At 37.7% G+C, this 24,875-nt stretch overlaps 1 protein-coding gene across 2 annotated transcripts in view; it reads right to left on the bottom strand.

The window, feature by feature from the left end:
• The window catches only part of LOC126329050 (uncharacterized), a 207,858-nt gene that overhangs the window by 161,112 nt on the left and 21,871 nt on the right, over nucleotides 1–24,875 (bottom strand). For both annotated transcript variants that reach the window (XM_049996093.1, XM_049996091.1), the window contains 2 exons: nucleotides 19,701–19,840; nucleotides 2,112–2,163 (listed from right to left, as the gene is read on the bottom strand). In XM_049996093.1, the coding sequence (XP_049852050.1) occupies nucleotides 2,112–2,163; nucleotides 19,701–19,823 (175 nt within the window). In that variant the 5' untranslated portion in view covers nucleotides 19,824–19,840. The remainder of the gene's footprint in view (nucleotides 1–2,111; nucleotides 2,164–19,700; nucleotides 19,841–24,875) is intronic.

Below are 24,875 nucleotides of genomic sequence, written 5' to 3'. Positions count from 1 at the left end.
TTCACCTCCAAAAGCCCATTTTGATGCTGTTTCATTGAATGGTTCGCATGCTGACTCTTGTTGATGACCCAGCTCTGAAATCTGCAGAAATTTGCAGAAGGGTGGCACTACTGTCATGTTGAGCGATTCTTTTCAGTTATCATTGTTCCCGTTTTTGCAGGATCTTTTTCCTGCTGCAGCGATGTCAGAAATTTGATATTTTATCAGATTCCCGATACTCACAGTACATCATGAAATGGCCGTATGGGAAAATCTGCTCTTCATCACTGTCTCAGATATACTGTGTGCCATCACTCATGTGCTGGCTACAACACTGCATTCAAATTCACTTAAATCTTGATAACCTGCCATTGTAGCAGCAGTAACAACTGCAACAGACACTTGTTGTAGCACACACACACACACACACACACACACACACACACACTGATGGAGATTTTTAATGTCACGTATACTGTGAATTCATATACACTGACAAGCTGAATCAGGCCTCATCTGAAAAAATGAGAAACAGGGGATCCAAAAGTCTTGATTCCACTTCACTAAAAAACCACTTACATAGTTAAATGGATGGAAGTTCATCTGCATACTTTAACTAATGCAAAACAGTAAAGTTTTAAGAACAGCAGAACTGTTTTAACAATATTTTGACAGGAAAATCTCTTAATTCCCATTTGCATAGATAAAAGGCATTGGCATTCCATCAGATTTTGTTCCAGTATTTTCTGCACTTGAACAGTGTTACCTTGTGTTCAAATCCTTTTCATGTAGTTATGGTTTTTATTCACTACAAAGCCGATTTCACACCATTTTGCCACTAATATTTGTGTTTGAGGTTTTGTCAAAACACTTCCAGTCTTAGACTCTTGCACATACAGTATCATGCACTTTTCCTGTAACTGTGATTTGTGTAATACCTGACAATGAACATGTGCTGTTTTATCAGGAGCACCTTTCCCTGTTACACTTAACTGTTTGACAAACATATCTGCTCCTCTCAATCACTCAAACATAATGACACAGTGAAGTTCTTGGGACAGAGTGTGCAGAAAATGCATGTACAAAGACAAAAGACAGCATCCAATTGGTATATTAAACTCACTATTTCCAGTATTTTCTCTGACAGGCAGTTCTCCTGTTCATTAACATGTATCAATTTCTCACAGTCTTCTAAATATTTCCTGGGACAGATTTATTTTGCTCACACAGTATTATTTACAGGTCTATATCTTAAACATGACTTACCAATAAATTCTGGTACGAGCAGCTGGAGTTGGCGGTAATGTGTGTGTGAGGTGTGCTTGCTTGTGTGAATGAATGGTGTGTGTTTCTCTTTCTTCTTCTGATTAAGTCTGAAAGCTAATGTGTAAGTGTCTTTTAATTAGGCCAGTCTGCAACTTAAGATGTCATCTTTATGGTAAATAGCACTCTGTCTTTTCCTGCATTGTTGATATTTCAACCTGGAATTTCTATTGTTTTATTTTACCAATAAAAATAAACTACTCTAAGCATTTCATTGTCTAAACTAAGGGATAAATAAAAAGAGTGAGACAGGCAAGTTGTTAGCAATCATCTTCCAGCGAACCAAACAAACTGCATTTATTTTAAAATATTCAAACACAAAATGAAGGTGCTGAAAGTCATGATTTAAGCCTACATGATGCTAGAAATTCTACATGTATTACAATGCTACAGGTAAATGTAACCACTAACTATATAGCTGAAGTGGTTAGCTTGCATAAGCACATAAACAACGGCTGGAAGGTTCTTGTTCAGCTTGCAAATTTCTGAGCTTCAATAATTGAACAACATAGTAGAGTGTGCGTCTGTATCTTTACGTGTGCTGAACAACTGCAAGTGATTATGAGGTGTTTACTATGTTCCAGCTACCGAGTATGTAACTAAATATCACTCAGTGTCTCCACTATACATACTTTGATTATTTTGACTCAATCCATTGCGCACACCTCTAGATCAAAAATATACAAGGCAAAAGATGACATCACAAACAATGGCAGGTTATCTCCAGTTTTCATTCTATCAGCCTCATCTAGGTTTTTTCTGTTCTGAGAATCTCTAGGCTTTTCAAGTACATAGTATTTGTTATTTACCTGTATTGTTTCTTTCAATTACAGCACTGCATCCACCTTGACTTATGCCCATCTGAAATAAAAGACAGACCTCATAATGAAATGGCACAGTACACTCAATTTTCATAATTATATCTAATAATGATAACATTCTATCGCATTAAGGCAACACACACACACACACACAGATATATATATATATATATATATATATATATAACAGAAAGAAACTTCCACATGGAGAAAATATATTAAAAACAAAGATTCTAAGACTTACCAAGCGGGAAAGCGCCGGCAGACAGGCACATGAACAAAACACACAAACACACACACAGAATTACGAGCTTTCGCAACTGGCAGTTGCTTCGTCAGTCCTTCCTGACGAAGCAACTGCCAGTTGCGAAAGCTCGTAATTCTGTGTGTGTGTGTTTGTGTGTTTTGTTCATGTGCCTGTCTGCCGGCGCTTTCCCGCTTGGTAAGTCTTAGAATCTTTGTTTTTATATATATATATATATTGTGCCTGTATATGTGCGGATGGATATGTGTGTGTGTGCGAGTGTATACCTGTCCCTTTTTCCCCCTAAGGTAAGTCTTTCCGCTCTCTTAAAACCCACATCCTTTTGTCTTTCCCTCCCCTTCCCTCTTTCCTGATGAAGCAACTGTGGGTTGCGAAAGCTTGAAATTTGTGTGCGTGCTTGTGTGTTTTTTTATTGTGTCTATTTGCCAGCGCTTTCTCGTTTGGTAAGTCACAGCATCCTTGTTAGAGTTAGAGAATACACATTCTTTAGTTATTGTCCTATATTAACATTCACCATTAAAATCTTATGGTTATATCAACCAACAATTATCAGTTTCAACAATTCTTCAAGATTATGAAAATTTGTTAATGAACAGGGAAGTGTATCAAACTAAGAAGTAATAAATTACGTATTGCCCACAAGCGACAGATCTTACCAAAATGGGGTGGTTGTGCTCCTCACTGATACAGTTAGCCATACTGGAGGTGCCTACTGTGCTGATATTGTGAATGACTGAAAGCAAATGCATGTACCTCTATTGTATGGTTAAATGATGATGGCATCTTCTTGGTAAAAATATTCCAGAAGTTAACAGTCCCCAATTTGGGTCTCTGGACAAGAGCTACCAGGTAAATGTCATCATCAGGAGTAACACAACTACCATTCTACAGATCGGAGCATGGAATTTTAGATCACTTAATCTGGTAAGTAGATCAGAAAATTTAAAAATGGAAATGAATATGTTGAAGTTTGATATACTGGGAATTAATTAAGTTTGGTGGTAGGATGAACATGACATCTGATCAGGTGAGTAAATTGTTATAAATACAAAATCAGACAGGAGTAATGCAGGAGTAAGTCTATCAAAGAATAAGAAAATAGGAATATTTGTAAGCTACTATGAACAGTATAATGAATTCATTATAACAGCCAAGGCAGAAACCTACAGCAGCAATGCAAATTCGTACGCCTACAGGCTCCATGAATGAAGAAAGGATTCATGGAATGTATGGGATAAAGGAAATTATTCAGATAGGAAAATTCAGATGTGATTGGGGACTAAAATTCAATAACAGTAAAAGGAAGAGAATAATATAATATAGAATATTGTGATGTGGGACTAAAATTCAATAACAGTAAAAGGAAGAGATGAATAGAACATAGAATGTACTTATTGAATTACTGTTACTACTATTATTGTATTTTAGTTGCAGATCTCAACTGAATTTTCCTACCTGAATAATTTCCTTTATCCCATATAATCTTTCAAAAAATTGTGGGAGAATACAAGCTTTAGGAAAGGAATGTCAGAGGAGTCCACTTAGCAGAATATTGCACAAAGCATAAGTTACACAACACAAACATATGGTTTGAGAATCATGGAAGAAGGCTGCATATGAGAAGCGACCAGGAGACACTGGATGGTTTATAATGATAACTAGCAATTTTGGAGCATGTTTTAAACTGTTAAATATTTACAAGAGAAAATCTAAACTCTGACCATAAATTACAATTAAACTGAAGAAACTGCAAAAAGGTAACGAATTTTGGAGATCAGACCTGGCTAAGTCAAAGGAACCAGAGGTTGTTGAGAGTTTCAAAGAGAGCATTAGCCAAGAATTGACTGATACAGTCAAAAGGAATACAGAAAAAGACAGACGAACTGCTTTGAAACATGAAGAAGTTAAGGCAGCACATTATGAAACAGGTACATGGCAAGACCAAGCACAAATGGCTAGAGGACAAATGCAAGACTACAGAAGTATGTATAAATAGGGGAAAACAGATCCACCTATAGGAAAATTAAAGAGACCTCTGGAGAAAGAAATAGCACCTGTATATAAACCAAAAGTTCAGATGCAAACTAGTACTAAGCAAAGAGGGCAAAATTGAAAGGTGGAAGAAATATACAAGATGAGTCACCTAAGAATTGTACCACAGATATTACGGAAATGGAAATCGCTATTACTGTGCAGTTTTCACACAATCAATTGATAGGATCTCATATTGTTAGCCAAAAACAGATTGTAATAATACTTAGAAAGTGTATTTTTGGTGCAAACATACACTTTTTAAATGAAACAACGCCTATTAACATTAACAAAATAAAAGTAGGGTGAATTAGAATGTCAGAAGTGTTTGTTGCAGATCCTATTGTGAGTCATTTATGAAATATTGCATTTTGAAAAGTTCCCAAGTGACATTTGTTTCTGCCATTCAACCTGTGTAGTTGCTAGGTATGATTTTGTTAGGTTTGCTTACAGTATGCCATAAAATCATCGAGAATTTGGCAACAGCTGTTAAGACTCAGTGTTATATATCACTCCGGAAGAGTGGTGTGTATCACTGTGCATTCTTACCAACAAATGATACTTACAAATGAAAAATTATAAAACAAATTATTCTAGTGGACAGCACAACTATTGCACAGTTTTATTCTTTCATTTGCATGTGGAGAACAAAGCCAAGGGACAACACGTTTCTTCAGGGTGGGACAGTGACTGCAGTAACTTTGTGAGAGTAAGTACCTGCACAGGTGGAAAATCAGAAGTCCCTTAATCTCTGGTCTACATTGCACAAGCGTATTGTTCACACAATAAGTGTGTGTGTGTGTGTGTGTGTGTGTGTGTGTGTCTTAAAAAGAACATCATTTCTATGTGATGCAAGCCTGCAAAAGTAAACTACTACTAAAATAATCTATGTTGTTTACAGGGAAATACTGATAAAGACACTAACTTTAGCTCTATAATGCAGCTGTCCACTGCAGTGGGCACCTGATATTGTCACTTCTTTGGCATTCTTCATCAGTCCTGAGGCTGCAAATGTATGCAGTCTGCTACAGGGGATACTCCCTACTAGCACTGCACCCTGTCTGTATTTGCAAACTCAGGATTGATTAAAAACACCAAAGAAGCAACACTTTCTGCTGCCCACTGAAGTGTGCATGCTCAGGGTTGATTAAAAATGCCAAAGAAGCAACATTAAGTGCTGTCCACTAAAGTGGACAAGTGCACCACATGGCTAAAGTACTACAACAAAATGTACAAAATGCTTTAAAACAACTGGGAGAAACTGATGTGTTATTACTACCAAAATACCATGGCTTTTATAATAATAGGCCACAGATTAAAGGAAAACAAAATATTGTCTAAAACACTACAAAATATCAAATTATTATATAAGTGTATATAAAAAGGTAATGCTCAGTTTCTTTAATAGATGTAGTGTTATCTTCTTAGACTTATTTTCCTGGCTATCTTTGAACAACATTTCACGTAGATTTCATTTCGTTGTCTGATCTCACACATGCTTTAATACCTACAGAAATTACTCTCTTCAGAAAAATGCTTTCAAAAATGGCTGCAAACTTATTTTAAAAAAAGGTTGAATTTATAACTGGCATTAGGTACACTTTACAATTCACCCTAGTGAACATTTTTAAGCCTACCTTAAAACTTTCCACTGTTTTGTCATTAATCATCCTCACTGTTTACATTAAGTGTTATGGATGTACTTGTAATGAAGTTATGTAATGTGATTAACAGGGTATCATTATCTGTCATTCTATTTATAACTAGGTAAGCATGTTATTGTTTAACTTTGCTTTTTGTACAAATACATTATCTTCCAATGTATAATGGCCATTCAATAAGTAATGCAACACATTTCTCTTCTCAGCCAATTTCAGTTGAAAAAATGCAGAAATAGTTGTGAGACATCATGTAATATTCCCACTTCAGTTCTTACAGTCTCATGAAGCTCTAATAGGTGGCGGTGCTATATGTAGCCTCCAAAATGGAGTCTGTAACAGGGTTCATTCCAAGCAGAGAGCTGTCATTGAGTTTCTTTTGGAGGAAAACCAGAGCATTACAGATATTCATTGGTGCTTGCAGAATGTCTACAGAGACCATGGTGAGTCATTGAGTGAGGTGTCTGTCATCATTGAAACCAGGTTGAGCAAACCTGTCTGATCTCCAAGATGCTGGCCAGCTGTGCACAGCTGTGACTTCTGCAATGTTGGAATGTATGGACAGTCTCATTTGAGGTGATCTACTGATTACAATTAAACATTTCATTGCTCATCTGGATATCTCTGTTGGTGGTGCTTATATACTTGTGCACCAGCTGGGTATTCAAAGGTGTGTAACCACTATATTTCTTGCTGCCTAGCAGAAGACCATAAAATGCAAGAAAGGACCATCTGTGCAGAATTTCTTGTGCATTACAAGGCTGACTGTGACAATTTTTTGTCACACATCATCACAGGTTATGAAAATGGGTTCACCATTTCGAACCAGAAACAAAATGGCAATCCATAGGTTGGTGTCACACTACCTCTCCTCCAAAGAAAAAGTTCAAAGCTGCAGCCTCAGCCAGTAAAGTCATGAAGATGGTCTTCTGGGAATCTGAAGGGGTTATTTTGTTTGATGTCCTCCCTCATGGTGGAATGATCAACTTTGAAAGGCATTGTGCTACCCTCAAGAAATTGAAGAAATGACTTCAACATGTCTGTCATCACAAAAATGCAAATGAAGTTCTCCTTCTCCCTGACAATGCAAGACAACACACAAGTCTGCACACTGAAGAGGAACTCACAAAACTTCATAGGACTGTTCTTCCTCATCCATCCTACAGCTCATACCTTGCACCTTCAGACTTCCATCTGTTTGCCCCAATGAAGGATGCACTCCATGGGAAGCAGAACATGAATGACGGGAACACTAGTGGTGCAGCAAGGTGTTGGCACCAGCAATGACAATTAGACTGGTATCAAGCAAACATAGAGCCCCTCTCAGTAAGTTGGTCTAAGGCCATCACATTGAATAGAGTTTTGTTGAAAAATAGGGTTTTGTGGCCAAAAGAACAAGGAATAACAGATGCCCCAGCACCCCGAATAAAATCAACCAGTTTTCATACTACTTTCTTGATTTTTCATGAAAGGAAATTTATGGTTGACACTAAACCACATGTGCCCAGGAACCTATCTAAAGTACATTTTCTGTGAGATTATTTTAAGAAATTTACAATGAAGTTGCCACAAACAAATAATCTGTTCTTTCATTCTGAAAGACAGCACAATAAAACATCAAATTCCATCATGAAAATTTCCCAATTACCCAGTGAAAATTTAGAACAATAAAAAAGATTACAGTGCCCATTGTTATCCCATATAAAATTTACTGATTTCTATATTTTTGAATTTATATTCATTTTTATGAAAGTGAAGCTCCTACTTTATCAATCAATGCAGTTAATTTGTAACCATTTATTACAAGATTGAACCCCCATTGGTTATATGGTGTTCAGACAGACAAGGGACATCAGTTTCTTTCCAACTACTATCTTCCAAACAAACTAACAACTCATTTAATTTATTTTTTATACACCTAATATTCTGATGAAACAATTTCATTCCCTCTGCCCTTATCTGATGAAATGAGAGTCACTGTAACATTAATTTCCCTTAATACTTTTTGTGTGACTCTTTAATATAACCTACAATGTTCCTCTCACCTGGCCCCAATAACCACAGGGATTTGCCTTTGTATGCTCTTAGACCCCCTCATGCTTTCTTATGATAGATCTTCTAACTTGTCATTACCTCTTGTATTGAGGTGTGGTCCATGATGAGTTATCCCAATCTCCTCACAGCACCCACAGGAACAGCACCTACATGAGGTCTCATATCCACTCAAAGGAGAATTCCCACATATGTTTTTACTCACTTCACATGAGTTAACCTAAAATTGGTCATGGCGCAACCTGACCTTTTAAAAAAACTTACATTTGTGTGAACAGTAGCTGCTCATTTTTTTCAGGTCAGCCCTAGTACTGTAATATTCTACAAAGATTATGTGGAAGAACTTTGCTTCTCTTGTAGTAGCAATTTACCATAGTTCACTGGAGAAATAAAATGTTCCTGGCAACTTGGAAAAAGCATATGTCATTCCCATTTTTGTGAAGAGTCTTAGGCCTGATGCACATAATTATAGGATTATATCATTGAGATAAGAAGGATCATAGAACAGATGCACATAATTATAGGCCTATATCATTGACATCATTCTGTTGTAGTTATGGAACATGTTTCATGTTCAAGAATTGGATGACAAAAATCTCATCTATAAAAATCAACATGGATTTTGCATACAGAGCTTTGTGAAACTCAACTTGCTCTGTTCTTCCTTGAGATCCACAGCACTGTATACAATCACACTCAGATTCATGCCATGTTCCTTCACTTCAGGAAGGAATCTGACACCATTCCACACAGCCGTCTAATGATAAAAATGAGCTGACAAAGTACCAGACCAGTTTGTGACTGGGTCGCTCCACACAGCTCACAAAGTATCAGACCAATTTGTGACTGGGTTCAGGACTTCCTTGCAGACAGAACTCAGCATGTTATTCTTAATGGAACAAAGTTTACAGATATAAAGGGAATTTCTGGGATACCAAAGGGAAGTGTGATAGTACTGTCACTAATTACAAAATATACAAATGATCAAGTAGAAAGTGTTGGAAGCTCTGTAAGATTCTTTGCAGATGATACGGTTTTCCATAAGAAATTAGCAATCCCAGTAGACAGTATTGATTTGAAAAATGACCTACAGAAGACTGATGAATGTTGCAGTTTCTGGCAGTTGATGCTGAACATAAATAAATGTAAGATATTGTGGACATATAGTAAAGGAAATCCACTACTGCACAATTACACTACTGATGATAAATTGCTGGAAACCAATATAAAGTAAAATGTCTAGGAGTAACTATCCAAAGCAATCTTAAGTGGAATGACCACATAAAACAAATAGTAGGAAAAGCAGATGACAGCCTGAGATTCATAGGAAGAATCTTAAACAAATGTAACTCAACCACTAAAGAAGTGGCTTATAAGGCACTTTTTCAACTGACTCTTGAGTACTGTTTAGAAATCTGAGATTCTTACCAGGTACGAATGTTAGAAAATATAGAGAATATCCAACAAAAAGCAGTGCATTTCAACACGGGATTATTACGTCACTGCAAGAGCCTTAAAGAAATGCACAACAAACTTCAGTGGCAGATGCTACAAGAGAGGCATTGTGCATCACAGAGAGGATTACTACTGAAATTTTGGGTGAGCAGTTTCTGGGAAGAGTCAGACAACACATTACTTCCTCCCACATACATCTCATGAAATGACCATGAGAAAACAATTCAGGAAACTAGAGATAATACAGACACTTACAGACAATCATTCAATCCACAATCATTCAATCCATGTGGCATTCATGAGTGGACCAGGGAATGAAGGATCAATTAATGGTACCAGAAGAGCCTCCACCACAAACCATCAGGTGGGTTGCAGATTATGGAAGAGGATATAGAAGTTTTCAGCCTTAGTGTTTCTGGCTCCCCCACATATCAGTATCAAATTATCTTTTGTTAAACCTCTACAGATTTTTTCTATGTTTCCTGTAACTAAGATTAGCACTAGGTTTCACAATACTCACCACCTTCTATCCTGAACCTAACGTTTCCTGTAGCTGCCAGACTAAATCTCTTCCATGGCCACAAGAACTGAACTCGTCTTTTCCTAATTTCTCCCTCCTTACCCCAACTCTTCTGAAAGATTTCAGCACTATTTTTATGCACCATGCACTATATATTCCATACATTCATCTCTATCTGTATAAGGTTTACTAAATTCTAAATTTGTTAACAAAGTTTCCATTCCTCCATCCTTTACATACCATCATTTCCCAGAAACACCTGGCTGATAGCTTTTATAAAACTAACACAAGATTTCATCACATGAAAAGAGTAGATTTAGTGAAATAAAAAATTATATGACAGTTTACAAACATTTCTCATGAGTCATACTGGGTCTAGAAATCTATATGCTGACATGAGAAGAAATGTGCACTCTTTGCACCATTTCATTTTGTTTAAACAAATGCTAACACATCAAATAATGCAACTACACTTAAATTATATTTATGCCAACAAAAAGTGTCTGAAAGTAGTAAATCTCTTACTTATGACAGCAACCTAATTTCCCTTCAAAGGAAACACAAATTAAAATCTGTTAACTACTACTGCAACCCCAAACTTGTGTTTCCTCTTTATTAATACTCTGATGCATATTCAACTATACTTGTTCTTCTACGTGAAGATCAAGACGTTTTTTCCATGCATCTTATTTTGCTCCTCCCAGAATACAATAGATTGCTTTTTACTACACTATTCATTGCAGCAGTATTAATACCTTCTAGTTGAAACCATTGTATCCATCCTAGCAATAGCCCTCCTATTATCTGGCAACAAATTACTTCAAATGGCACTGTCCTTGTGATGAAATGAGGTACTGTAAGTCATTTAAAATTAGCTCAAACTCTTGGACCATTTGCACAGACTTAAAATGGTTATTCACACAGTGTGTATGGTATAGCCAACCAAGTTCCTTCATTCTGTACTCTGGTAGTTTCATCTGAAGATAGTATCTTGATTTTAAAATGTAGCTTACATCTCACAAAACTAAAAAATCTTGGCAATCACCCAGAGTATATTGTTGTCTAGTTTTATATTTCCCAGTATGTAAATCAATGGAAAGACAACCATAACAGATTGTTGTGTGGAGCATAGTAACATATAACAAAAAACAGCATTTATACTAGTTTTCCAGCACAGCTTGTCTCCAGCAACAGCACATATATTCAGATACACAACCACACAGAAATTCAAATGTACACTCCCAAAGCTACAGTAACATTAGTTACTGATACTTGATCACTGAAAGCAGTTTTCTGATCTGAGGAAGGGGGGAGGGGAGAGGGGATGGTAGAGAAGGATAAAAGGAAGGGGTGGTGGGAAAGAGGCAGGTCTTTGGACAGATGATATTACAGTTATATAACAATATAAAAAAATACAGAGGGTGCAACAAAAAGAGATGAGGGAAGAGGGAGAGGGGGAAAATGGGAAAAGATGGGAGGGCAGGGGGAAGAATACAGATGGGTAAAGATGAGGAGGGAGAAAGGGAGGAGAGAGAGAAGGGAGAGGGGTTGAAAAAGGGAGCAGGAGAGAGGGAGGGGGGAGAGAGGAAGGGAGACAGAGGGAGAATGCCCACAAGGGGGAAGGGAGAGAAGAAGGAGTGGTGGGAGATAGCAGAGCATGACATGGGTGGAGAAGGTGTGGTACAGGTAAAAGAGGGAAGGGAAAAGGCAAGGTAAGGCAGTGGGAACATGTTAGCAGAGATTTAGGCTAAGGGGATTGTGACAGTGTAGGATTTGTTGGAGACACAATAGTCCTCTGCATAGTTCAGAGAAATTTGAGCTGGAAGGGAGTATCCAAATGGCATATTTAGTGATGCAGCTGTTGAAGTCTTTTGCACTGTGGTGTATACCATGTTTGTCAACTGGATGGTCAAGTTTGCAATTTGACACAGTTTGATGATGGGACATTCATTGCAAGTACATAGTTGGTTACTTGTCATGTGTGCATAGGAGTAATTGCAGTTACATAAGATGTGATCCTGCCTTTTATTCGGTAGGAAATGCCTGTAACTTGACAGCAGCAGGAGGTGTCGGCTGGATGCATGGGACAGGTCTTGCACCTTGGCAATCCACAAGGGAATGACCCATCTGGTGCAGGATTGGGAATAGAATTGGAATATGGATGGACAACAATATTCTGTAGGTTGGATAGGTGGCAGAACACTACTCTGGGAGATCTTGGTAGGATTTTGAGTAGGATAGCCCTCATCTCAGAGCACAAAGTGAGGTAGTCAAAGCCCTGATGGCAGATGTGGTTGAGCTTTTCAAGGCCAGGGTGATTCTCAGTGATCAGAAGAGTGCTAGCTGGTAGCTGATTAACAGATTTACTGGTATCAAAGGAGCAGATGGCACAGGAGATTTGGCAGATTAGCTATGTATGATATGTCTGTCAGTAAAGGCACTGGTAAGATTACTAGTATACTTCGACAATTCCTGATTTCTGCTGCAGATGGGGGAATCAGGGATTGTGAGGCTGTAAGGAAGATACTGTCTGACATGGAATAAGTGACAGCTGTCAAAGAGGAAGCTCTGTTGGTGGTTAGTGCACATCATATGGATCAGTTTGGCAAACTATCACTTCATAAAAATCCAATCATAGTAAGTGTTGTAGTCTTATGCACAGCATATAAATAAAATAAAATTAAATCATTAGTTCTGACAACAAAAGCATTTAAAATAGCACCTCTGCTACTATGTAGAAGCCCACAGAAATCTTCAGCTACAATGTCTCATAGTACATACGGTAAAATATTAAACAATTTGAGATGCTGAGCAATCAAACAAACATTGACAGCTTCTTTAGTTCAAGTGTATGATTTAATAAAATTATCTATTGGTAAGAACACACTTTTTAGCTCCACAGCATGCTAATCTTAAAGAATATAGCATTAAGTTGTGTCTAATTATTCTTGTAAATAAGTACTGGCATCCATATTCCTTTAGCCTGCACTTTTAAAGAGAAAATTATCTCTTGACAATGGCTCCTTTGAAGCCTTTTGATTTCAAGCTCATGATAATTTCATCTTTCCCGTATGTGGTCTCTTATAGAAAATGTGTATGAACTTGGGTATTTGCTTCTAACTCAAAATCTTTCTAGCTAATTCCCACAGATGTCTTAAGACAACCACAGATGAATGTTTTGGTCTCCCTAGAAAGCACTGATTTCACAATCTCTTGGAGAAATATGTCCAATACTATGTAGTATCTTACTCTATACCAAAAAAGTAAAAGCCTTCAAACAAAAACTTGAATTTCTTAAATTCCCGCATTACAAATAAAGATTTAAACAGCAAATGGAGAGATCACAGTATCACAGTATTTTCAGTAAACATCACAGAACAATTTTAGTTTATGTATGGTAGCACTGAACTTTACTCGAACAGTAGACATTAGAGAAAATAGACTTGCTTAATATTGCTTGTAGTCAGTGATTACAAAAATTACACTGTGCTCTCCATACACTGAACATCCAAGGAAAATTTATTTATGTTTCAAAAGTATAGAATTTTTATATGCTTTTGGATGAGCATAAGCTTTATTGAATTGAAGACTAAGCTGTGTGTCTGTGGGAGATTACATAAACCTGGACAGAAACACTCAGTACTAAGTTAATTTATATCTTATCATCTTGGATGTAGTTCAATTTGAACAAACGGTATACTGTAGGGATGTGTTATCAATCGTAGATTAATGATGAGCTAATATTGGCTGCTTGGTGCCCCATCAGTTGATGGATAAATTGAGAGCTGGCTATCACTACAGTTCCATTAGTAAAAATGCAGCACTCTAAAGACAGTCTGTCTCCTGCCCACTTTGGCCTATCATGTGATGCAGGTCCCAGAACTATTTATTTTTAATTGCTTTCTCGAAATCTTTTAGTTTCTTAACATCTTCCAGCACACCTTATGGGACAACTGTACAATTTAAATGATTCATTGTAAACTGAATTATCCAATCACACTATTATGTCACAGAAGCTTATTGGAATTGTTTTAAAAATTTTATTGGAAGTAAACTACAAAAATATTTAAACATTTAAATATTTAACCAACCTCCTCTCGTCCTGAAATTAAATTCCAGCCATTTTCCATAGGGCTTTTCATTTATTTTTATGTCCTATAAAGCATTCCTACTCAGATAATATTTGAACCACCTCTCTCCAGGGCATATCAAATTGTCTAATCATTCATCATGTGCTACATCACAAACAATTTTACAGGATTTCTTATCAGACTATCACTGATTACAATATCATAATTTTAGGGTTTCTGATTTACTGCCATCTGACATCACAAAAATTTGGTCATGTGTTAATTACTAAACACAATGAAAGTTTTCTTGTTGCAGGCCAAAAGGTTAAGGCCCTTCACCTGAGCTATGGCTCTTCCATGGACACTTGTGGCTATTCCAATTTCCTGTTATGCCATGTCTATGCTACTAATTAAAACACTTCTCTCTGAATGAAAGATATTTACATATGGCCATCATAAAGTAAGTTACACATGGTATCTCATGCAAAGAACATTGTGCAACAAGAATGACACATACCCAGAAGAGAGTATATGCCTTGGTTTCCTGCAGATAATGTTCTGCTATGGTGCTATGGTATATGGATGATACGTTCATCACAGTGTGGCAGTGGGGAAAAAAAAAGGAAAACACTCAAAGCTGAAGTATGTGAAAGAGTAAAATTCTTGTGGGGCAAAATGCCTAAATTGCAGTGAGCAAGTGCCAGCTTTACTGAACCTGTTGCATTAAGAGATGGACAGCGTACAGTGAACAGACGTGCTGAAGGACACTGAGAGAGTTGGAGCAGATGACAGAACTAAAAAGCCTGTGTCTCCAGATGTACTGTGTGGCCTGATGCAGATCAAAGAGCCCCACAGTAAATACTGAGTAGTGTTCTGGAAGCCGATACCAAAAAATGTTGGTGGTAGTGATGAAGGCACATCCAGCACCGTGGTCAGTCCGAGAGCCATTAGTGTGGACAAAGGTACTACTGTGAAGTTCTATGTGAAGGTCAAGAAACTTATGGGGGTAAAGCAAAGCTCAGAAAGTATTGTTACAAAGAGAATGTAGGCCAAGATGGACACAGGCTGCCACACGAAGCAAAGATGGTGTAGGGTTCACACTCACTGGGAAAGTGGCAGGCAGCATGAAGTTAAGCTGTTGGAGCAATAGCTGAAAGCAAACTCCAGGAGGTAATAGAGAAGAGGGATGTGACCCTTACTGGCAATCAAAAGAGTCATCAAAGAAGGAGGTGTAGGATGGGCAGTTAGGAATAAGTATTGGCTGATGAGAAAATCAGGTGGTATGACAGTAGTTCGAGAGCTTCTGCATACACTCTCAACTGGGCTAGTGTAAAAAGACACCAGTGGCCAAATGGATGCCACAATGGTGGATAGTATTGAGACAGCATAAGAGGGACAGATGTGCAGATGCTTGAACAAAACACCTGTAGACTAGTTTCAAACAGATAAGTGACCAGTACAAGTGGAGGAGGGTAGTCCAATCCGACCTCCAGGAAGTACTACTGAGGACACATAGGGCATTGAGGAACCAGGTACAGTGGGCAGTCATGTAAGACACCTTGGAGGATTAAGAAAGTATCCTATTGAGCATGAGCCCCAGGAATTTAATAGTTTCAACTAGCAGAAGACAACAGGCCCAAGATGTAAAGAAGAAACTAATTCTGCCACCAGAAATTCATACAAATGGTTTTGTCAGTGGAAAAGTGAAAGTGATTGTTGATACTGCATGAGTAAAGACAACTGAGACAATGCTGAAGACACCACTCATGGAGACAAGTCTGTGGAGAACTCAATAGATGGCAAAATCGTCAATGAGAAAGGAGCTGGAGATGCTAGGTGGGAGACAGGCAATTATAGGGTTAATGGTGATAGCAGACAGCAGAGGAGACATTTACTATGTATGCCGCTAACAATGGTTTCAGTCAGGAAGAATGGACATAGGAAGTGGCTATATACAGCAACACACAATATCCTGTTGCACGGCAGTCATGACATCAGTGCCTGTTTCACTACAAATTCCATCTGGATTCTTTCCCCAGACACCAGTTTCTCAGAATTCCGCAGGTGGGAACTTGCACTACAACATCTCCTTGGTTCTTGCCACCCACCTGCCCTTAATTAACATTAATTCCTTCCATCCCAGCTTTTATTCACAGGAACTACTCCTTTCTTCACTCCATTTTAGTTTTCTACTTCTTTCATTTTCTGCCTTGTCTATTTTTCACTATCCCCCCTCCAACCCCTGTTACGTACAATGCATTTAGCTTTTCACTCTTATTAACACATGCACAATGTTTTAGTAGTAATCTCTGTCTTGGATATTACCTTGTCTTCCACCTTTAAGCTCTCAGATTTTCCAATCTTGTCTGGTCAAGTCCCCAACAATCAGTGTTTCCTTCTCATCCCATCCAATAAGCCTTCCCTAACCTGGGGTTCCGGGTGAATTTTTTGAACTTTACACCTTTCTCTAAGCTTCTCCAGTCCTTTTCATTCATGTTTTAATATATATTAATGACTTGCCATTCTATATTCACGAGGATGCAAAGCTGGTACTTTTTGCCGATGATACAAGTATAGCTATCACACCCAACAGTCAAGAATAAACTGGTGAAATTGTAAATGATGTTTTTCAGAAAATCAATAAGTGGTTCTCTGCAAACGGGCTCTCATTAAAGTTTGACAAAACACAGTATATACAGTTCCACACAGTAAATGTAATGACACCATTAATAAATATAAGACTTCGATCATAAATTGGTAGCTAAGATAGAATATTCAAAATTTCTAGGTGTATGCATTGATGAGGGGTTGAACTGGAAAAAACACACTGAGGATCTGCTGAAACGTTTGAGTTCAGCTACTTATGCTATTAGGGTCATTGCAAATTTTGATGATATACATCTGAGTAAATTAGCTTACCACGCCTATTTTCATTCTCTGCTTTCGTATGGCATCATATTCTTGGGTAACTCATCACTGAGTAAAACAGTGTTCATTGCATAAAAGCATGTAATCAAAATAATTGCTGGAGATCATCCTGTAGACACTTATTTAAAGAGCTAGAAATCTTCACTGTAGCCTCGCAATACACATATTCCCTTATGAAATTTGTTGTTAACAATCCGAACGAATTCAAAAGTAATAGCAGTGTACATGGCTACAACACTAGGAGAAAAGATGATCTTCAGTACTCAAGGTTAAATATAACTTTAGCTCAGAAGGAGGTAAATTATGCTGCCACAAAAGTCTTTGGTCACTTACCTAATAGAATCAAAAGTCTGACAAATAGCCATATAGTATTTAAAAGGAAGTTAAAAGAGTTTCTTAATGGTAACTCCTTTTACTCATTAGATGAATTTTTGAATATAGTAAGTGGGTAATTTCCCAACCCCCACAAAAAAATTAAAAATATTGAGTGTCATGTAATATTTTGTGTAATGTAATGTCTTGTGTAGAGACCTTCATTAACCTGACACGTTCCACATCATTACAAAGTGTCATATTCATGATCTATGGAACAAGTGCTAATATAATCTAATCTAATCTCTAACCCCTCTTCATTCCCCTTCAATGCTTCTGCCAGAAGGAGCCACTTGCTCTGAACGCTTGTAAAAATTAACCCTTTTGTGTGTAGGTTCCCCTCCAGCTGCTTCGTGAGTAGATTTTTTTATCCATCCACTAATAACTGATTATTTTTATTGTTATTTTATCAATCAACAGTTAGAGCAAAATTGGTATTTCAATGACAAATATTTCCACTCACATTACATTATCACTTAGCACTACAAAAGGGTTTTCCACATTCAAATCCCATCCAGAAAGTTCACAAATAGTTAAGTTGTTTTTTAAAAAGAACTAGTTTTCATGCCTTTTCACGAAGTCACACATCTTGTACAGATTTTATGTGCAACATTGTGTGAGGGGGATTTTGTGATAAATAAAAAATTGATGCATTTACTTTTAATTCTGGAAATCTATGATACTACTTGACAATTTTAGGATCACAAATTTAGCATTGGAGGGCAGCTTGGAGGGTAAAAATCGTACAGGGAGACCAAGAGATGAATACACTAAGCAGATTCAGAAGGATGTAGGTTGCAGTAAGTACTGGGAGATAAAGAAGCTTGCATAGGATAGAGTAGCATAGAGAGCTGCATCAAACCAGTCTCAGGACTGAAGACCATAACAACAACTTGACTATTAGCCATGTCTGAACTTATTTTTATTTATAAAGTAACTATTTCATGGTTTTTAGATGTTTATGAAGTTTGTTAGTACTTGGGCAAAACTTTGATTCATATACATTTGAAATATTGCAAGTTTGCATTTATGTTGTCAAAAATCAGTATAATCAGGTGATAGTAAAGTAGAAACAAATGTAAACAACTGCAACATGCATAATGGTACACAAAATGTTCTTTGTTTTTTTGCAACTTAACAGATTTATACACACATTCCGACAACTGGCTCAAAATGGCTCTGAGCACTATGGGACTTAACTTCTAAGGCCATCAGTCCCCTAAACATAGAACTACTTAAACCTAACTAACCTAAGGACATCACACACATCCATGCTTGAGGCAGGATTTGAACCTGCAACCATAGTGGTATTCCGACAACTGATAATGCCCTCAGTATGGGGTGTGGACACCTCTGGCAGCAATACAGACCCTACAAACCACAGAGCATGCTGTGAATGATGTCATCAATCCCCATGTTCAGTCAATAACACCCATTCTACCTGCGACACTACTCACAAGTATTAGAGAGTGGTTGGAAGTTTCTAGAGCAAAATGCAATCCATATACTGTTTTTTGGAGATGTGGGCATCTCTCTCATTTTGTGCCTCTCACCAAGAACACTGTGTTAGGGTCTTTGGCAGGTATCACTATGCAGTACATTTGTTCGCAAAATGCTCTGTGATATATCATGAAAATGAACAGTGCTTTTGACTCTGTGGCATGTGACATTAATACGAAATAATTTACCAGTAGAAACAAGTTAAAAAATTCCAGCCTTATCTGTTCAACAAGTATGGTTCTGATAATTTTTATTAAGACTATGCAACTTTCACAACCCCTAGATGCTGACACCATTTGCAAGTTCAGCACACAGTTAAAAGTATGTGTGAAGATTCTTTTTTAAACATTGTCTACCTTTATTGCACATAAAGTGTTTAACATTTCAAAACAATGCTACTTAAAACTGACATTTGCAACCCTGAAAATTAAGAGAGAATTTTATAGTGAGGAAAGAGATTTCCAACAATGAGGACACTCATACAACAGTTCTTAAATGGCTCCAAGACCAAGGAGCAGATTTCTATTTTTGAGGAACTGAATGACAGGTAGGTCATTGTGACCATTGTCTGAAAAATAATGTCATGCATATGTGTCATTCTAAAGTGTAGTGCAGCATTCAGTAAAATTTACTTGGCCTGCCACAGTAATTTGTAGGTTACTTTATAAAGTTCCACTGTATTTATAATAAACAGATAATCAAATCAAAATATAAATATCACTTTACCTGATGAGTACAGTCTAAAGTATAAGAGCGTCGAGGTCTACATAAATTGCTTCTACTCTCAAGGCTGTTCGTCTCACCCATCCATATTAGAAAGAAACAGGCTCCTATGAATTTCCATTCCATCTTTCCAATGGGAATACCTGGAACATATGTATAAGAGAAGTCATTGAATGTTAAACACAGTAATAAATTTTCTTGTTACAGTAAAAAAAAGAAAAAGTTATCTCAACCTAGGCTGTGTCAAACAGTTCTCCATCCTAGCTTTCTGTGAAAGACTAGGTTCTAGTTAGATTCCTGGTCGAGTACACAGTTTTAATCTGCCTGAAAGTTTCTCTGTTGCTCTGGAGTGATAAATTCATTCTGATCCTGAATTGCACACTCCTAAAATTAAACAAAGTACTAAAAATTATACTTTATTTTTAATCATTCATCCACACTCTCACCTTCCTTTTTATCATTCTCATTGTTCCAGTGTAATAAACTGGGTCTAATGGCTATCTGTATCTGTAAAACAACATAAGCAGCTTAATGATGTGTGGGTATTCTGTTTTGCAGATCTTGCGCAGATAGTCTATGAAACACAAATGCTCTCCGTATTTTCCTGCTCTAAATTGTGCCGGACCCCAAGCGTCAATTAAATTGAAAACTATGTCCCTATTCACTATGTTTACTGACATCTTTATTTCAATTGATTCATTAACTAAACTATACCATAAAATTGGCATTTGCACCACATTACTGGTCTCACCATATTTTGTTTCATGATCATATTCGAGACAGTGCTTGCCAACAACTTATTTGCTTGGTTGTTTTAGTCAAGTGTGTCACTGATGTTTCTTACATCTCTCCTAAATTGTCCTGATAGAGTGCCCAACACAAGACATGCTACATTTGCATGAATGTGATACACACCCAGCTTTCAGAGACACGGATCACCTTTACTATTGCAAAGAATACTTTTCATCTTAGCTGAAAAGAGTGAAATACATTGAATGCTATATTTCCATAGGATACTGCTGGCATTTCCAGATATTGGGACAGCAGAAGATAGATAAGCAATTTTTGCCTTCTCTTCCTCTGTCTCAATCTCGACTTCTCTCTCAGATATTCTTGATTTTGATTTCATCATCCATTCAGTTTGATGATCTGAGTACCCATTCCTTCCGAACACTATTTGTAGGTGTTGTAATTCTTTGGCAAGGCTATCCTTGTCTGAAAGTGTTCAAGCTCTATAGACTAGAGTTTTCCACACTGAATTTCTTTGTGATGGGTAGTGATGCCTCAAGGCATGGATACAGAGATTTTTATGCGTAGGTTTTCTACATACATTTTGTGACACAGGAATCTGTCTGCTGCTCTCTTAAGTAACACATTATGGAAAGGTAGTTGGCTCTGTTTTTCAAGATCCTTCATGATAGATAGAGTTTAAATGTTCAAGGAACACTCCTCGTGGCCACACCACAACCATGCTGTCCACATAACAACAGAAACATTGGCTTCAATTTGGCAGGTTCTAATACCCTCCCTTCAAAGTGTTTCATGTAGAGATTCTCCACAAAAGGTGATAACAGAACACCTATTGCCACATGATCAGTTTGTTTATAATATTTTCATTTGAATAGGAAATAACTTGATGTCAAACTAAATGGATAATGAAATCAAAATCAAAACACTTTAGAAAGAAGTTGAGACTGTGAGTGAGGAAGAAAAGCTACAAAACCACTTTTCTACTGTCCGCTGGCCCTACATCCAGGAAGATAGGCAGACTCCTACAGAAACATAGCATCCAGTGTATTTCACTCCCTTCGACTAAGACAAAAATATTCTTTGTAATCTTAAAAATGATCTAGGTCTCCAAAATCAGGTTGTTTATTGCATTCCCTGTGATTGTGGTAAGTCTTTATGTGAGGCAGTCCTTTGGAACAGTCAAGGAGAGATGCAAGAAACATCAGTGATACATGTGACTAAAACAGTCATATAAATCAGCTGGCACTGAGCACTGCTATCAATATAATTATGAAATTAAATACGATGAAATCAGTATCATGAAGCAAATGACAAGTTTCTGAGACAGCATAATTAAGGAGTCTATCAAAATAAAGACATTAGTGAATTAGTAAACAGGGACAGAGGTTTCTACTTAAATGAAATTTAGGGTCCATCACTCAATTTATTAAACTTTCACCAGCCATCAGATCCACCACAGCAGAAAACACTGGATTTCCAAAAACAGCACTCATGTGAGACCCAACTCACTTTATTTGTTCATAAGACCCACAAAATATTAGATACAGGCTCCCAGGTAGATGCTATTTTCCTAGACTTCCTGAAGGCATTCGATACAGTTCCGCACTGTCGCCTGATAAACAAAGTAAGAGCCTACGGAATATCAGACCAGCTGTGTGGCTGGATTGAAGAGTTTTTAGCAAACAGAACACAGCATGTTGTTATCAATGAAGAGACGTCTACAGACATTAAAGTAACCTCTGGCGTGCCACAGGGGAGTGTTATGGGACCATTGCTTTTCACAATATATATAAATGACCTAGTAGATAGTGTCGGAAGTTCCATGCAGCTTTTCGTGGATGATGCTGTAGTATACAGAGAAGTTGCAGCATTAGAGAATTGTAGTGAAATGCAGGAAGATCTGCAGCGGATAGGCACTTGGTGTAGGGAGTGGCGACTGACCCTTAACATAGACAAATGTAATGTATTGCGAATACATAGAAAGAGGGATCCTTTATTGTATAATTATATGATAGCGGAACAAACACTGGCAGCAGTTACTTCTGTAAAATATCTGGGAGTATGCGTGCAGAACGATTTGAAATGGAATGATCATATAAAATTAATTGTTGGTAAGGCGGGTTCCAGGTTGAGATTCATTGGGAGAGTCCTTAGAAAATGTAGTCCATCAACAAAGGAGGTGGCTTACAAAACAATCGTTCCACCTATACTTGAGTATTGCTCATCAGTGTGGGATCCGTACCAGATCGGGTTGACGGAGGAGATAGAGAAGATCCAAAGAAGAGCGGCGCATTTAGTCACAGGGTTATTTGGTAACCATGATAGTGTTACAGAGATGTTTAGCAAACTCAAGTGGCAGACTCTGCAAGAGAGGCGCTCTGCATCGCGGTGTAGCTTGCTCGCCAGGTTTCGAGAGGGTGCGTTTCTGGATGAGGTATCGAATATACTGCTTCCCCCCATTTATACCTCCTGAGGAGATCACGAATGTAAAATTAGAGAGATTCGAACACCACGGAGTCTTTCAGACAGTCGTTCTTCCCATCAACCATACACGACTGGAACAGAAAAGGGAGGTAATGACAGTGGCACATAAAGTGCCCTCCGCCACACACCGTTGGGTGGCTTGCGCAGTATAAATGTAGATGTAGATGTATTTACTGTTTCACATATTATCAGTCTGAGCTCTGAAAAACAAAGAGCATCAAAACACACAGAGAGTGTGGGAAATCAAACATGGCTATAAACAGTTCCACAAGACCAACAATAATTCACAGAATCTCTAGAGTTCTGGCAGCAATTAGACATAACAGCAGAACTTGCAGCACTTGAAGATGTCTGGGTCAGTCATAAAAATATTGTGTACAGAATGGAAAAAACAACTTGTCAGAATACATAGAAGCACACAGTTAATCTGTCGTGCTAAGGAAACCTGAGAGATTACATATGCAGCAGCTTGCACCATCTGAAAGTTGGTGAACTAGCCTTGATGCATTACAGCAGAACACACAGCACAGGCAAGGCTGGTGCTTTGTTTGGTAATGAATTTGATTAAATAATGACAGACTTCAATAGGCAGAATTCAATTAATCCAGTGAACAATATTAAGTTGCCACAAAAGAAAGGTAAATTAACTTTATACACTGGTCAAAGAAAACACTGGTTAATGAAAATGTAATAGGAGTGAAAAATGGACCATTTGCAAGCATATTACATGATAACATCATGCAAAAATACTATGATGACTTAACAGAAATACATACCGACACATCTGAGAGGAATAATGACTGACACTGGAGAAGAAATAGCATTTTGATGTGTATATAGAGTTTCAAAAATTCCAAAATGCCATATACAACAAGTGAAGAAACTGCAAGTCATGAATATAGGACTTCACCAACAAAGCAAGTGTGTTACAGAATATAGATGATCAAACATTGTGACAATCCATTGTTTGATCATCTATATTTGCTAGAAATAATGTTAGTATACCTGGACAGATGACATTGATTTTGAACTGATGACAGCATAAGCCATCAAGGGGACAGTAGTGTTCTGACAGTGGTTTCAACAGCATCCACCAACAGAAGGCACAGTGCCGTCTGTGTGTAGCCTTTAATCGTGAACACTCACAGACAAAAGACTCACTATGATGCAGACATGTTAAGCAAGCAGGCAACCATGCCACAGAGATGTATTCATGTTTCCTACAGCCAAATGAGCAGGTTTGAAAGGCATCAAATTGTGGCCTTCAGGAATTTGCCAAACAAGTTGGATCTAGAATGAGATTTTCACTCTGCAGTGTAGTGTGTGCTGATATGAAGCTCTTCTGTGAGGTTTGGAAAGTAGGAAATGATGTACTGGCAGAACTGAAGCTGTGAAAGTGGGTCATGAGTCATGGTTGGGTAGCTCAGTTGGTAGAGCACTAGCCCGCAAAAGGCAAAGGACCCGAGTTCGAGCCTCGGTCTGGTACAAAGTTTTAATCTGCCAGGAAGTTTCAAGCTGGATCTGGTGAATCAGTTGTGCAATGATGCTGGTACCAGTGACCATATTGTAATAAAACTGGTTCTAGTAGAGACAAATGTACTAACCAATCTTGGATCATATGAAATTACCAATTCCCAAGTTGAAGACTCAAAACCCAGAAATCCACTACCGTATAGATATACAAAAATGTATAAATGTCAACATGTATTAAATTTATGGTGATGTAGCTATGTGGGGAGAAATAGAACTAGACATACAGGGGAGATTAGATGAATGAGTAAAAGTACCAGCTGACAGTGAGCAAGAGCAAAACTATAGTAATCATTATGAGGAAGACACCAGTCCAGATGGAGAGAGAACTGAATGTGAGGAAGCTTCCAATTACCTGGGAAGTACAATACCAAGGAATGGAGCTGCCAAACTAAAAGTACAGATCAGACCTCA

This window comes from Schistocerca gregaria, chromosome 2, assembly GCF_023897955.1.
Source record: "Schistocerca gregaria isolate iqSchGreg1 chromosome 2, iqSchGreg1.2, whole genome shotgun sequence".
NCBI lineage: Eukaryota > Metazoa > Arthropoda > Insecta > Orthoptera > Acrididae > Schistocerca > Schistocerca gregaria.
Note: the sequence above shows the minus strand (reverse complement) of the source record. Positions and strands in the feature narration are given on the sequence as shown.